We start from the raw sequence: 15,291 nt of genomic DNA on the forward strand, positions 1-15,291 counted from the left end.
AAAGAAATCCAAAATTATATGGTCAATTAAGCTTCGACAAAGGAGGCAAAAATATACAATGGAAAAAAGTCTCCTCACAAATGGTGTTGGGACTGGACAGCTCCATGCAAAAGAATAAAACCAGACGACCTTTGTTCACCACAGATGAAAATATGCCCCCAAGATAAGTTAAGGACGTAAATATATGATCTGAAACCATAAGAATCCTAGGTTAAGAGCATAGGCAGTAATTTCTCAACCTTGGTGGCAGCAAAATATTTCTCGATGTGTCTACCGAGGCAAGGGAAACTAAAGCAAAAATAAACTACTGGGAGCACGTGGAGATAAAAGGCTCCTGTGCAGCAAAGGAAACCATCTAAGAGACAAAACAATGAATGAAGAGATTTACAAACGACATATCCCGTAAAGGGTCAGTATCCAAAACACAAAGCTGGAAGCATGGGTGCGTAGGAATAAAGTACACTTTTACCATCATCGTTTAATTGAAGGAGATCACATACCGAAGTGCGTGATAAAGGAGGTGTGTTCTATAAAGCAGTGAGGACGCCCGAGCGCAGTGACCACGCACATGTACGTCTGGTAGGTACACAGCATGCGCACACATGCGCGCGCGCACACACACACACACACACACACAATATTACACCGTGTAAACATACGCCGCCACATTAAGTAGCAGCACTCACAGACATGGGCTGGGACACCCTCGAGGAAAACCTCAAGCGGTAGACGCGAACGGCAAGCGCGCCGGCACATGCGCGGGGAGCCGCTCGTCACTCTCGGCCATGCGCGAGTCCGGCCGCCGATGTCGTCCCCAGCAGCGACCACGGGACACGACCTCCACGCCAGCCCACGGGGAGCAGCCCGCAACGCGCGCCCTCCGCTCTAGGAGGGCCGTAGGGACGAAAGTCCGGCCCGGCCGCCTGAGGGGATTAGCGCTCCTCCCAGACACGGCTCGGAGCCCAGGGAGGCACCGCGTCATGCCCACGCGGCCCGCGGGCGCGCACCCTAGCGCTCCGTGCCGTCACCCGGGGCCGAGGCCCGCGCTCACCCGGCCGCGGCGGGGCTACCACCGAGGCTCCGGAGCCGGGCAGGCGAGGCCGCGCGGACCCCCTTCCGGCGCACGCCCGGCCACTTCCGCTGCCTCTCTAGGCTGCTCGGAGGCTGTGTCCGCTCTTTGGCCTCCTCGCGGGCGGCCAGGGGAGGAGTAAGAAGTGCCCCACTCCCCACTCCCCCAAAGCGGGCCTCCCGTAGGAAGCCAGGCTGGCCCTAGCCTTCCAGTTCCCGGCCCCGTCCCACTTCTCACCTGCCGCAGGAATGGGTTTCTCACCTGTTGCCTTGCCTCCTGAGATGCGCCCTCCCGCCCCAGCCTTCAGCCTTTCCACAGCGGCACAGAGACGGGAGGAGCGCGTCCGCGGGCACACAGCTGCAGAGTAACGAACACCTGCGCTGTGCTGACAAACTAGCGTACTTCTCTGCGCCTGCCGCCGGACCCCAGCGCCCCGCAGTCCCCCACCTGCCCCGCCCGTCCCCTCCCCGCCCCCACCCATCTTCTCCCCGTCCCCTACCTACCGCTCGCCGGCCGTCGGACCTGTCCCCACGCTCAGCGCCGTGTTCTCCCGTGCGCGCGACGGCTGTGGGCTCCGGACGCTGCGAGTCTCCCAGCAATGACACTGATACCTGTGTGTGAGGCACCACCTACTCCTTCTAGATGAGGAAGGAAAAAGCGACTTTCCAGGTGCACAAAGTTTCCAGGCACTTAATAGGAGACACTAGATGGGGGCGTCAGTCAGCCTCAAATATGAACCTCAATCAAGTACAACATGAAGCCGATGCGGGGCTCCGTTTACGCAGTTATAAAGGCCCGTGGTGAATGCCCACGGCCGCCCCTTCTGCGGGAAGGTGAGGATCATTACACAAACCCAATGGAAAGCTATCTTCATTCCATCCCTCAGGGCCTTTGCTCCACCTCATCCCTTCGCTGGAGGCGTACCCTCTTCCCAGATTGCACCGAGGGACTCCCTCACCTCCCATGATAAAGGAAATTTTCAGCTTCTCATGTTTGTGGGCCCTGCTCCTGGACTCCCAGGGAAGCTATACTTTAACATTTGCCAAAGGCAGAACACCTGGGCAAAACCTCAAAGCAGGGGCTCTCTTTCTGCCCTGAACACACATTGTACCTCTGCCTGGTGAAAGTTACCAAAAAGCATTCTGAACACAAAAGAAAAAGGAATCACCATCCCTGGTTGCAGTAAGTTTAAAGCCATGCTGCCCTGCAGATACTAAAACAGTTCCATAAGCTCCCCGATGACTTGCAACTTTTTATGTAAAAACGTATACACCGCAACACCAAACACTCCCTTACCAGAGCCCTTTTTGAAGATTGTGTATCCCTGGCAGCTGTCCTAACTTGGGCTCCAATTAAAAACTCTTCCTTTTGTAAAGAAATTCTAAAAGGTTTGTTCATTCTGCGCCCAACATTTCTTGGTGTAGCCGGTAGGAGCTCAGAGCAACTTACCTGAAAACCGCGGGAGTACTCGAGAAAGCACAGCGGGTACCAGCACGGGCCCTTTATACCCCTGACTTCGCGGCCCCTCCAAGGTGTATCTGGTGTGTTCTCCCGCTCTCCAGACCTCCTCAATTTGAGTTGATGGGCTTGTTATTTGAGCGGTCAAAGGTTACAGGTAATGTTCTCTAAGTGGGGATAACCTAGAGGAGGAAGTTTATGGTTGGTTGTCTTAATTTAGCATTATACTAATTGATGTTATTAATATAAGGCTCGAATAAAATTTTCTGGTTAGAAAAGTGAGAGACTGAATCACAGCTCAGATGAAGGGACACTTGCTTCTTCTGGCCAAATGGTGCTTTCAGGTGACTGAAAGCCTAGCGGGAGTATCTGAGGAATTCCTTGAGATTTAGCTCTCCCATAGGAATTTCCTGTCTCGTAAGGTAATTCATGATTGGTTTATCCGGGGACGCATCCATAAGGACTGATTGTCCAGTGCTCTGAGCCCCCTAGACGGCCTTAGGCCTTGCTGGGAGAAACTGAGACACATGAGAGTGTATTACAGCTGTTTAGAAGTGACATTCACAGGCAGCACCCTATCTACCCCGTTTAATATCCTTAGATCTTATTCAAGCCTTAGTCTAAAAATAAAACAAATTAGGGGCACCTGGGTGGCTCAGTGCGTTGAGCATCGGACTTCGGCTCAGGTAACGATCTCACAGTTTGTGGGAACGATCTCACAGTTTGTGGGTTCGAGCCCCGCCTCAGGCTCTGTGCTGACAGCTCAGAGCCTGGAGCCTGCTTCCGATTCTGTGTCTCCCTCTCTCTCTGCTCCTCCTCCGCGTGCACTCTGTCTCTCCCTCAAAAATAAATGTTAAAAAAATTTTTAATAAAATAAAAAAATAAAACTAAAAGGAACAGAGAACTGTGTTCCAAAACTCCTGGAAAACCACCTCCCACCCCCAGGGAACTCTGGCAGGCTTTACGGACAATACATATGAACCTATACCTGCAAGTCCTTACTAACGGGAAAATGTAAGGAAAACCAGAGTCTCAGATGTCCCAAGTGGAGTTCTTTTCGACATGTCTGGACTAGTGTCTTGTGCGCAGCATTACAGAAAACCAGCTAGAAGACTAAGCGATCAGAAACTAGGAAGCCATTTGGGTCAGTCAGTAAAGCCTCAACTTTCGTGAGGAACCAACACTCATAGAGACACTCTGGGCTTCGCTTAGTTTGTTTGTTGCCGTAGCATTTGGTATCTTTGGATAAAACGGGCCATGTTCTAACTGGAAAATGGAAAATAAGTAATTAATAGATTCATAAATTATAATGCTATCTTATGATTAGATTTGTTTTAATAAAAGGGGGATATTTGGAAATTGGGTCCTTAAATGTTTTTTCCACAAATATATTTAAAAAAATTTTTTAATGTTTATTTATTTTTGAGAGAGCGCAAACGGAGGAGGAGCAGAGAGAGAAGGAGACACAGAATCTGAAGCAGGTTCCAGGCTCTGAGCTGTTAGCACAGAGCCCGACACGGGGCTCAAACTCATGAACCGTGAGCTCATGACCTGAGCTGAAGTCGGACACTCAACCAACTGAGCCACCCAGGCACCCCATGTTTTTTCCACAAATATTAATGAAACTTAGAGTAGCAGTTGTTTAGGAATACCTGGAGGTTAGCAAAGGGGAAGTCAGGGCCAGCTATGGAGAGGGTCAGAGACATGTCCTGGCAGCATTCCAGAACAAAGCACAGGCCCAAGATTACTGACAAGGTAGGCCAGAAACCCCTGACCAAATAATGAAGAAAAGGCCCAAAACAAACAAACAACCAAAAAATCCTGCTTCCAAGAAATGCCTGCTCCAAATAATGGATATTCCACCCCCTTAACAACTGTCAATAAAAAACACAAGCCCTAGGGACACAGAGCATGCACGGGGTGGGGGTGGGGGCAGAGAGAGAGAGAGAGAGAGAGAGAGAGAATCTTAAGCAGGCTCCGAGCTGTCAGCACAGAGCCCGATGTGGGTCTCCAACTCATGAACTGCGAGGTCATGACCCGAGCTCAAGTTGGACGCTAAACCAACTGAGCCCCCCAGGCGCCCCTCAAGAGCGTACTTTTTAAATAAACTTTCCCCCTTGTGTCACTCATTTGCTGTGTCCTTGAATTCTTCTGATCAGACCGAAAACCTCCTGTTTAAAATAAACATCTTTGGGACAGGCTGGGTCGAGACTCCAGGGCCCAGAGTCTCCCCAGTTTACTGGGCAACACTTAGACCAGATTATTGAAACAGAACCTGGAAAATAAAATGAAAACATTCCCAGATTCTCCCTTCCATTTTCTCCCTGCTGCAGGCTCGCCCTTAATGAGGCCTTTCTTCCAGACTCTCCCCCTGCACCCCTCAGAAGGCCTCCTCTCCCCCACCCCCTGCTTTTCTCCTTTGCCCCTCTGGCTTCCTGTGGCTGCTTTCTCCTCTGTGGGCTTTTCTTTGCCTTCCCGAATGGAGAAGGGAAGGAGGGAAGGAGACGGGAACGTGCGGAGCCCTGGGGTGGGGACCCCAGAGGGGCAGGCTCCAGTTCAGGGCGGTATGTGGGAGCGGCAGGTACAGACACCTCAGCGGGGACCTGGCCCCTGGGTCCTGGATGCCCAGGGTCCCCGGGAGGGCCGGGGGTGAGGGCCGGCAGGCCTGCGGTGTGCTCGTGGGCGCGGGGCAGCCCCTGGGCCTTCACCCCCGGAGCTCAGGCACAGCTCAGGCACGAAGGACGAGGACCGCAGCTTACTCTAGGCGAACATGGAGGGCGTCTTTCAGACTCCCGGCGTGAAGGTCGGGCTGGATTTGCCTGTGCCAGACACCGCCTCCCCCTCCGCCCTCTTGGGCGGGAGCACAGCTCTGGGGACTACACGCTGCCGACCACGGAGGCTGCAGGACGGAGGGGGCGGGAGGGATACCGCACCGGCCTGGCGCCCCTTCGCATTTCCGAAGGGCCGCGTGGCCTTGGTGCTCCAGGAACCAGCAGCAGCGCCAGGAGCGCGCTGAAAATGCAGATTGCTGGGCTCCGCTCCGACCTTTGGAATTAGAGTCTGTACTTTAAGATCCCAGGCGATTTGTAGATACTCTAAAATTTGATAAGCATTATTCTAGGATAATCTGAATTTAGCCAATTGTTCTACTCACAAATGAAACAGTCAAGGAAACTTAAAGAGCCACCCCCCCTCCCTGAACTGTAAGAGCTATAAGGGAAACCACACACACACACACACATTCTAATTTTTTAATAATAAACTTCAAAAACAAAGGTTTAGCACAGCATACTTTAAAGCTGAACTTTTACTTCCTCATTTTAGAAATTCTGCCTCAGATTTTGACTGTGGAGACAAGTATAATGAGAATGTCCGCAGGGGCATTTAATATCCTAGGGAGTCCCAGCATGCTCACAATGCCACCTATATTCATTAGATGGTATCGTTTCTTTTCTAAATCACAGTGCACAGTTTTTGAGAGCTGGCTTAAGTGTTTCAAAGTTTGTGTTAACTTAGTTTTTTTTTTTTTGTTTATTTACTTTTGAGACAATGTGAGAGACAGAGTGCAAGCAGCAGAGGGGCAGACAGAGGGAGACACAGAATCAGAAGCAGGCTCCAGGCTCTGAGCTGTCAGCCCAGAGCCCGACACGGGGCTTGAACTCACGAACCGTGAGATCATGACCTGAGCCAAAGTCGGACGCTTAACCGACAGAGCCACTCAGGCGCCCGTGTTAACTTAGTCTCATGTGCCCCGTGCGAAGGGCGCCGTTAGCACCCTGTTATAGGTGGGGAGACTGTAGCGCAGGGTCTAGAGTGAGTTACCCAAGGTCGCACGGCTCACAAACAGAGGGCAGGACTGGAACCCACGCTGTCTGGTGCCAGAGCCCGTGCTGAACTCTGACAGCAGACGGTCTGTGCGTGCTGGTCTCTCCAGTTAAGCAGCAGGCCGCCCCAGGTCAGCGGCCCCCCTCCTCCACAGAGCCCCCTCCATGATTCTTGCAAGGGCACTCACTCAACGTCGCCGACCGACCTCCAAAAGGCAGAAGCAGGGGAAGAATGCTGACCGAGAGGCTGCAAGTGAAAGAGTGCACCGAGCAAGCGTTCAAGTGTCCCCTCATTATTTACAACAAAACTGGAAACCTGAAATATGGTAACAACCTGCACTTAGATACATCCCGGCACACAGCGCTCTAAGCTGTCAGGACCACACGTTTCACGCCACGGACAACGCTGCTTAGAGAGTACACCACCCCCTCTGATGGTCGTCCACCACATTCCTCGGGGAGACCATGGCACTGATTCTCATTCCCAACCCTTAGGTGTGTATAAAATGTAACTTTTACGGGGGGTGGGGTGGGGTGGGGTGGGGTGGGTGGGAAGCACCTCGTCTTAATATTCTTTGAATTTACCCAATCTTTAAATTTTTTTTAATGTTTATTCATTTTTTGAGAGACAGAGAGAGACAGAACATGAGTGGGGGAGGAACCGAGAGAGAGGGAGACACAGGATCCGAAGCAGGCTCCAGGCTCTGAGCTGACAGCGCAGAACCCGACACGGGGCTTGATCTCACAGACCATGAGATCATGACCTGAGCCGAAGTCGGATGCTTAACCGACTGAGCCACCCAGGCACCCCTGGATTCACCTAATCTTTAAAGAGTATACTGAGGCCCCCGGCGCTCCTGGATTTACCCAATCTTTAAAACGTATACACATACACAGAAACCAGTTTTTCAGAGTTGTTCAGTGTTCAGTATCACCCATGAACAGCCCCTCCGCAGCAAGTTATTTCCAGGTGATTTCGGTCTCCTTTGAGGGAAATCATTAGAACCGAACCAAAGGATAGGGAAGAAGGGGGGTGCCCGGAACCGCCCACAACCACGGCCGTTCACCAGGAGACCCCGGCACCTAGTCTGCAGACGAGCTACTCGTTCCGGAGCACCGTAAACTTGGCCAAAACCAAATGAGCCACGTGCAAAGCCGACTCTCCAAGACGGCCCCATCTAGGAGTCTGGGGGTCCGGGGAATGAGTCCGGTTTGGCAATGGTATGGGTTCTAAAATGCCTGATGAGGTTGCAGTGGTGGCCGAAGGCCTTCCCGCACTCGTCACACGTATACGGTCTCTCCCCAGTGTGGCTCCTCTGGTGCTTGCCGAGCAGGGTCCGCCGGCTAAAGCGCCTGCCGCACTGGCCGCACTGGAAGGGCTTCTCCCCCGTGTGGACGCGGAGATGCTGGAAGAGCCCCGCGTTCTGGCTGAAGGCCTTCCCGCACTCGCCACAGCGGAAGTGCTTCTCCCCGGTGTGGATCCTCTGGTGCTGAACGAGGTACGAGCTCAGGCGGAAGGCTCTCCCGCACTCGCCGCACACGTAGGGCTTCTCCCCCGTGTGGATCCTCCTGTGTCTGATGAGGCCGTTGCTGGCGCTGAAGGCCCTCCCGCACTCGTCGCACCCGTAGGGCTTCTCCCCGGTGTGGCTCCGCTGATGCTCCACCAGGCCGGAGCGCTGGCTGAAGGCTCTCCCGCACTCGTCGCACTCGTAGGGCTTCTCCCCGGTGTGGGTTCTCTGGTGCTGAGTGAGGACCGAGCTCTGAGCGAAGCCTTTCCCGCACTCGCTGCACCTGTGCGGTCGCTCTCCGGCGGCGCGTCCCCTCGGCTTTCCCGCCCTGCTCTCCCGCTTCCAAGCTTCCCGGCACTGAGAGTCCAGGGGAGCGTCTCTTTGGAGTCGGCTATTTCCAAAACGTTCCATGTCCTTCAAAACTTCTTGCCGCGCGGCCGACTCCTGGCTTTCTGGTACAACGTCGGCACCTGGAACGGTAAGTGCACGGACAACGTCACGTCTTTGTCCTTTAGGGGCAGCACAGCCACGGGACGGGGCATCGGAAGATCCTGTCCAAGCACACGCGTTCTAAGAGCACAGAACTGGCCGAGTGAGGAAGACAAGGGCTCCGGAGGAACCTGAGACCGGGGCGGGGTCAGGGGCACTGCTGCGATGGCTGCAGGGGCCCCGGAGAGGGCGAGGCTCCCGGAAGGAGGTGCGTAAGCCGGCACGGTTCCACCTCTTTCACACACATTAACTCAGCAAATCCCCAAACGACTCTGGGACTGTGATGATTTATTTCCATCCCATGGATGCATCAACCAAAGGTGCCGGGTGGCCACCTGGCCTGCCCAATGTCACAGAGCTGCTAAGTGGCCGTGCTTAAGTTACAACACAGGCACTCTGACCCCAGAGTCCACGGTCTTAACTGCTACCCTACACAGGGCCACCAGAGATCCCAGGTGGACCCATCAAAGTCCTTACCTTGTTCCCCAAATTTTTGGGGACCAAGAGATTCACATTGGAGCTGTGTCACCGTGGCCTGAAGCTGGATGGCTCTTGATTCCTGCTTGGCCTTCACATGCACCCCATCCTCTGACAGCACTTCTGAATGGCCAGGGGCATCGTCTGGGGCCTGGAGGCAGGTAGGTATATTTGGGTTCATAAGAGAGGGACACGGGAGCCCAGGCTAATATACTATAGAAGGAACCGTCCGAAACATTGTGTAGAGGGATGGCATGGGGACAGGCCCAGAGTTCAATCCCTACTCCTGCCTGATTTCCTCCCCTTGAGTGTGAGCTGTACTTAGTGACTCAGAAGCAATGGTCTACAACTTCTGCTGAGACTAAATCATACAAAGCACTGTGGCTCTATCCTCATGCTCCTTTTCTCCCTGTGTGTCTGTCTGTCTCTCTCTCTCAGGGAAGACAGCTGATGCGTGAGGACACTCAGCCGAGGCAGAAACCCACGCGGCAAAGAACTAAGCCCTCCGGCCAACACCAGTGAGGAACTGGGGCGCCCACCAGCACCCACGGGGGGAGCAGTCTCAGAAGTGGATCCACCAGCCCCAGGCAAGCCGGAAGGGGGCTCCCCTGTGCACGGGGCTGGAATAGGCCCCAGCCCTGCGGCCACCCACTCCAGCGACCCCGGTGCTACACCTCGCCTCACCGTGTCTGCGTTCTGGGTGGCGGGATTAATGGGGGGCCTGTGGCCCTGACTCACTGTAAGGCCCTGTTGCTCTATGCCTCAGTTTCCCTCTCCACCTCAGGAGAGTGGGTTAGATCACCCCAGCCTCAGAGGACTGGTAAAAAGACAATCCAAGTTAAGAAAACAAATCTTCACTGCAACCCCGTGAGAGACCCTCCTAAGCAGCTCCCTAGGTCCTGACGCACAGGGTCCGTGAGGTAGTGCTGGGGTTGTTTAAGCCATCACGCTTGGGGGTAGTTTGTTACACAGAAACTGAGAACTGGCTGCAGCCAGCTGGCCCGGGTCACTGGGTACGCGGCGTCTGGGAGCCCATCTTCCTACTCTCACCTGATTCTCAGGCTCACTGAACTCCCTCTCCAGACCCTCCAGCGCCGTCACCACCTCGTCCGCGCTCTCCGGGTGCTGTCCCCGCACCCAGGCCTGGAGCTCGGCGGGCAGGACGGTCAGGAACTGCTCCAGCACCAGCAGCTCCAGGATCTGCTCCTTGCTGTGCGTCTCGGGCCGCAGCCACTGGCGGCACAGCTCGCGGAGCCGGCGGAGCGCCTCGCGGGGCCCGGGGGACTCTTGGTAACAAAAGTGCCTGAAAAGTTGGCGGGAGGCCTCCTGAGTAGAAATGCCGCTCTCTCGAAGGAAGGTCTCCTGGTCCCAGACACGGTCCTCCTCCACCTTCACGGCTCTAAGTCCGGGCTGCTCCTCCGCCGAAGCCATCCCGCTCAGAAGGCTCGCCCCAGCCCGGGCAAGGGAAGCGGATTCAAGGCTCCCTGGCCTGCTCTTCTTGAAGAGCACACACCTGACGATAAAACATTATGTATTCATGGAAGTGAAAAAGTAAAGCACGGGAACAACGAGCATCGTGCTACCGTTTATGTTCATGAAAGTACATCTAGGCTTTTACTTACCTGTGTCCAGAATCTGGAGAAAAGCACGTGGCACATAACCGCCCGGCCTCCTCACTCTTTCCAGTGCCTTCCCACTGGGAGTCTGTGCTCAACCACGTGACTGGACCTGGCCACTGTGCCATCAGCAAATGCGACACAAACAAAGGTTTGGGAAGAACTTGTGTGACACAGCCCCCCGGGCTTGCTCTCCACGACCGTGAGGAGGAGGACCCACTGCCCCCCCCCCCCATGACAGAGGCACATGGACACTCCCGGCTCAGCTGACAGGCAGCTGGCCCCCAGACGTGTGAGCCTGGACGCGTCTGCCGAGCCGCTCGGTGGCCCCCCAGCTCGCTGCAGATACGCGGGTAAGCCCTGCCCAATCAGCTGCACCCCACAGATTCTTGTGCTAAATAAATGTGTGTTGCTGCAGGCCGCCAAGTTTTACAGTTGTTACACCATGTTATTATGGCCATGAAAAACTGAGACACGGCCTTGGCCACTGGGGAGGGAACCAGGCAGGTGCAGAACAAGAATAAGGGAAATCTACTTTACACAGAATACTCTCTACTTTTCCTGATTTTTGTATCATTTGAAATTCTTATTGCGAGAAAACAAACAAAAATAAATAGTGATTTAAAAACCTGCTAGACAGTCAATACACAGTAGCATCAGGTAAAGAACAGGACACACAAGACTAGCTGTAAAATCAAATGATGGGGGCACCGGGGTGGCTCAGTCGGGTAAGCGTCCAACTTCGGCTCAGGTCACAATCTCATGACTCGTGGGTTCGAGCCCCGCATCAGGCTCTGTGCTGACAGCTCAGAGCCTGGAACCTGCTTCTGATTCTGTGATTCCCTCCCTCTCTGCCCCTCCCCTGCTCACGCTCTGTCTCTCAAAAATAAATAAATGTGAAAAAAAAATCAAGTGATGAGTGCTATAACAGAGGATTTAACCAAATATCCAGAAAGCAAAGAGTAGGAAAAGATCATTCTGACTGGGTATGGAGCAGTGAAAACATGTGGCTTACGGGCAAATGCATTTGAATTAGGCCTAAAATAACAAACAGGAATTTGTCAGGCAAAGAAAGGGTGATGGGAGGAGACCCAACAGGACCAAAGCTCTCTAAGGTTACAGGGCACAGAAGATCTAGGGACCAGTGTGGGTGCTGGTGGCTGGACTACAGATTACAGGGTGTGGGCAGAAAACGTGTGGGAAGAGGTAAGGTGGGAACAGAAAACAGCCTTGAACTCCAGGCTGAGATGTTTAGACTCTATCCTAAGGAAAACGGAGGGGCAGTGAGGCTTTCATGTCACTGTCACAGCATTAGATCTGTGTTTAGAAATACTGAGGAAGATTCAGGAAGGAAATCGTGAGAATATGTTGCAGGGTTGTGGACTGTAAGCTGGGAGGCCGAATGGTGGTTACACTGACAGTTTACTTTAATGGTAGCATTTGAGTTTTATACATGGCCTCAGCCCAGTGTTAACAGAATTACTGGGGTGCCTGGGGGGCTCAGTTAAACGTCCGACTTCGGCTCAGGTCCTGATCTTGCAGTTTGTGAGTTCGAGCCCCGTGTCGGGCTCTGTGCTGACAGCTCACAGCCTGGAGCCCGCTTCGGATTCTGTGTCTCCCTCTCTCTTCGCCCATCCCCTACTTGTGCCTCTCTCTCTCTCCAAAATAAACATTAAAAAATAGAATTATCAATGTCTGAGAGAATTTACAAGTTTTCCAGTTGTACTTTATTGCGGGAAAATGCATTTATCCCATTCATTCAAATACATGTGCTGACCAGATGCCTGGCATAGTGCTCAGGTCAGAGCGGTGAGAGGAAACAGACTTGGTCCTTGCCTTTATGGCGCTTACGGTGGGGGAGACAGACGCTCGTGTGATATCTACATGAAGAACGTTATGGTGTTGAGAAAACGGGAGAGTCACAGAGACTGGAGCTTATGCTTTGCCAATGTCCACGGCCAACTGCATTGTTTTTACTCTTTACTGCAGTACCGAGTATCAGGTTTTTTGAGTCTTCAGTCCAAGAAGACTGTAAGTCTGAGAAGTCCTAACTATGCATTTGCATTTAACTTCATGATTGTTAAAAGTGTGGCTTACCACGGGGTTACATTTACAGGCAACAACTGTTCTGTGATTATGCTTAATGCTGCCAAGAACCCCGGAGCAGCACAGGCAAATCCTCCACACACCCAAAGCCACAGGCGGGCAGCCTCTGTCTGTTCTCCCCACAGCTGCCGGGGGAGATCTTACCTCCTGCTCTCATGCCGCCCTGAACCTGTCTTTACTCATGGAGGTTTGTGGACCAAGAAATGAATTTTCCCTTTTCATTTCATCAAGACGTGGCAAGGAACGGGAAGGGAAGAAGGACGGGAAACACCCTCTTTCCCTTCTCCCCAAGCTCCCCCCCCACCCCCTCCAGGGATCTGTCAGCATTATCTGGTGCTCCCAGGTCTCTCTCCACTCCCGATCACATCCCAACTTGCTACAGATCCCAAACACCTCTTATGACAAAATGCCTAGAAGATGAACAAGTCTACATTTGCCATAAAATTATGGATGGAACTTTCTTCAATGTTTTACTTACCTGATTTATTCAATTAAGTGCCCTGATTCAATTAAGTACAATTTGGTGTCATCTGATTTCCTAGGAGGAAGCAGGTAGCTGATACACATCTGATGAACCAAATGTAATGAGTTAAAAAAATTTTTTTTAATGTTTACTTATTTTTGAGAGAGAGAGAGCGAGCACAAGTGGGGGAGGGCAGAGAGAGAGGGTGACACAGAATCTGAGGCAGTCTCCAGATGCCCCCGTCATTGAATTCTTTATGTGACCAAGACCCTTTGGTGACATCTTTGGGATTACTACGTGAAAGCCTCAGGGCCAGGGAGTCTCTCCAGTTCACGCAGCAACATAATTAAGGTTACTAATTAGTGGACCTTATGATAGGAAGATAGATCTCTGGGTGGGGCTACACTACTTCTATGACTTTTTAAAAATTTTTAAATTTTATTTTAGAGACAGAAAGAGAGAGAGAGAGCATGCGTAGGGGAGGGGACACAGGGAGAGAGAATCTCAAGCAGGCTCCATGTGTAGCCCAACGGAGGGTGGGGTGGGGATCATGACCTGAGCCAAAATCAAGAGTTAGACACTCAACCCTCTGGGCCGCCCTGGTGCTCCCTTACGTGATCTCTTTAAATGCAGACTATTCTCTGGCTGGTAGCAGATGAGGAAGTCAGAGATTTGAAGCATGAGGAGGATTTGATGCACATTTGCTGGCTGGTCGCTGGAGGAAGGGGCCACGTGTAAAGGAAGCTGAGACCAGTGTCCTGCTGGCAGCCAGCAAGGAAAGGGGGACCTCAGTTTTACCAGGAACTTCTGTCCTACAACTGCAAGAAATTGAGTTTTGACAACTTGCATTTCTAAAATATAGTGGACAGATTTGGTGCCGTTTTTGTTACACACTCAAAGTTTCAAAGTTTTCCTATTTGATTTCTTCTGATGTCGATTCCTGTGTGCTAGATCGATGTTGCCATTTCCTCACTCATTTTACTCCGTAAACGTTCCCTGAGCACCTACAATGCATCAGGCCACTCAGCGAGGCACCAGAGATACAATCGTCAAGAAGACAGAGCCCGCCCCTGTTTTACTGGGGCTTATGAAAGACAAAAGTAAGAGCAACAATGGTAAAAGTGAGGAGGCAAATGATACAGTGACAGTTGTGGGAAGTACTGTGAGGAAAACCAACCACTGAGTTACCAAATAAATGGAGGACCTGTTAAGACAGGTGGGTGGGAGGTAAACGTGTAAGCTGAGCCCTTAACAGCAAAAAGGAAGTGAGCCACGCAAAAAGCAGAGATGGGGGTCAGGAAGAGCACGTGACACCGTTCAAGGCCCATGTGGTCACACACATGAAAGGCTGGAGCGGATACAGACAGAAGAGTGAAGAGTGGCAAAGAATTAGGCCGGCAAGACAAGCCAGATCGTGCAGGGCCAGGAGCATGGCCCTTCATTTGAAGCGCAAAAGTCACAGTAGGCTTTTACGAAGGGAAGTGAAGAGACCGGATTCATGTTTTAAGAAGCTCTGCTACTGGATGGCGAATGAGCTTAAGGAATGACGGTGGAGCCAAAGTGCAAGCCGAAAAGCCCAGAGGTGAAAGAAGAGTGGGGAGGGAGGCCGTCGCAGGGGATCCAGAAAGACTTCCACCTGAATAATGTATTCTTCAAGTTTATTTAACTCTGAAAAATACAACTGAAGGGCAAAACAGCTTAATTTTTACTGTACAAAAATGCTTGTCTTTGGACAGATGTTTATGGAGCTGTGCTAAGAGCTGGGTTTACAGAGTTTAGAGCTCAAGGGGAGAGAATTACAATTTGGTGAAATACAAGGCATGATTTTGGAGGTGTGTTCAGGCAGACTCCTGGAGGAAGTAGGTGAGCTCATCCTAAATCCAGTATTCAGTTTCTTTCTTTCTTTTTTTAAGTTTATTTACTTATTTTGAGAGAGAGAGAGAGAGACAGACAGACAGACAGAGAGTGAGTGGGGGTAGAATCCCAAGCAGACTCCACACTGTCAGCACAGAGCCCGACTTGGGGCTCGATTCCACAAACCATGAGATCATGACCTGAGCAGCAATCAAGAGTCGGACGCTCAACCTACTCAGCCACCCCTAATAGTCAGCTCCTAGAATTACCTATAACCCACTAAAGAACTCACAGATACTAAGTGTCAATGATGTGCCAGGCAGCAAACACATGCGTCCTCCTGTTCCTTAGCTGAACTAAAAACACGGGAGGAAAAAGCATAAAAGAGCATTTTTCTTATTAGCTTCAGCGCATTAGCAACAGAGAG

At 52.1% G+C, this 15,291-nt stretch overlaps 1 protein-coding gene across 1 annotated transcript in view; it reads right to left on the minus strand.

Moving 5' to 3' along the window:
• Positions 1-5,764: 5,764 nt before the first annotated feature.
• The window catches only part of LOC106989579 (uncharacterized), a 58,588-nt gene continuing 49,061 nt past the window's right edge, over positions 5,765-15,291 (minus strand). Inside the window, exons 12-15 of the mRNA XM_027051855.2 lie at positions 10,448-10,560; positions 9,876-10,338; positions 8,826-8,976; positions 5,765-8,329 (exon numbers count right to left, since the gene is read on the minus strand). Coding sequence (XP_026907656.2) covers positions 7,530-8,329; positions 8,826-8,976; positions 9,876-10,338; positions 10,448-10,560 — 1,527 coding nt within the window. The 3' untranslated portion in view covers positions 5,765-7,529. The remainder of the gene's footprint in view (positions 8,330-8,825; positions 8,977-9,875; positions 10,339-10,447; positions 10,561-15,291) is intronic.

The sequence above is a fragment of the Acinonyx jubatus genome, chromosome B2, assembly GCF_027475565.1.
Source record: "Acinonyx jubatus isolate Ajub_Pintada_27869175 chromosome B2, VMU_Ajub_asm_v1.0, whole genome shotgun sequence".
Lineage (NCBI taxonomy): Eukaryota > Metazoa > Chordata > Mammalia > Carnivora > Felidae > Acinonyx > Acinonyx jubatus.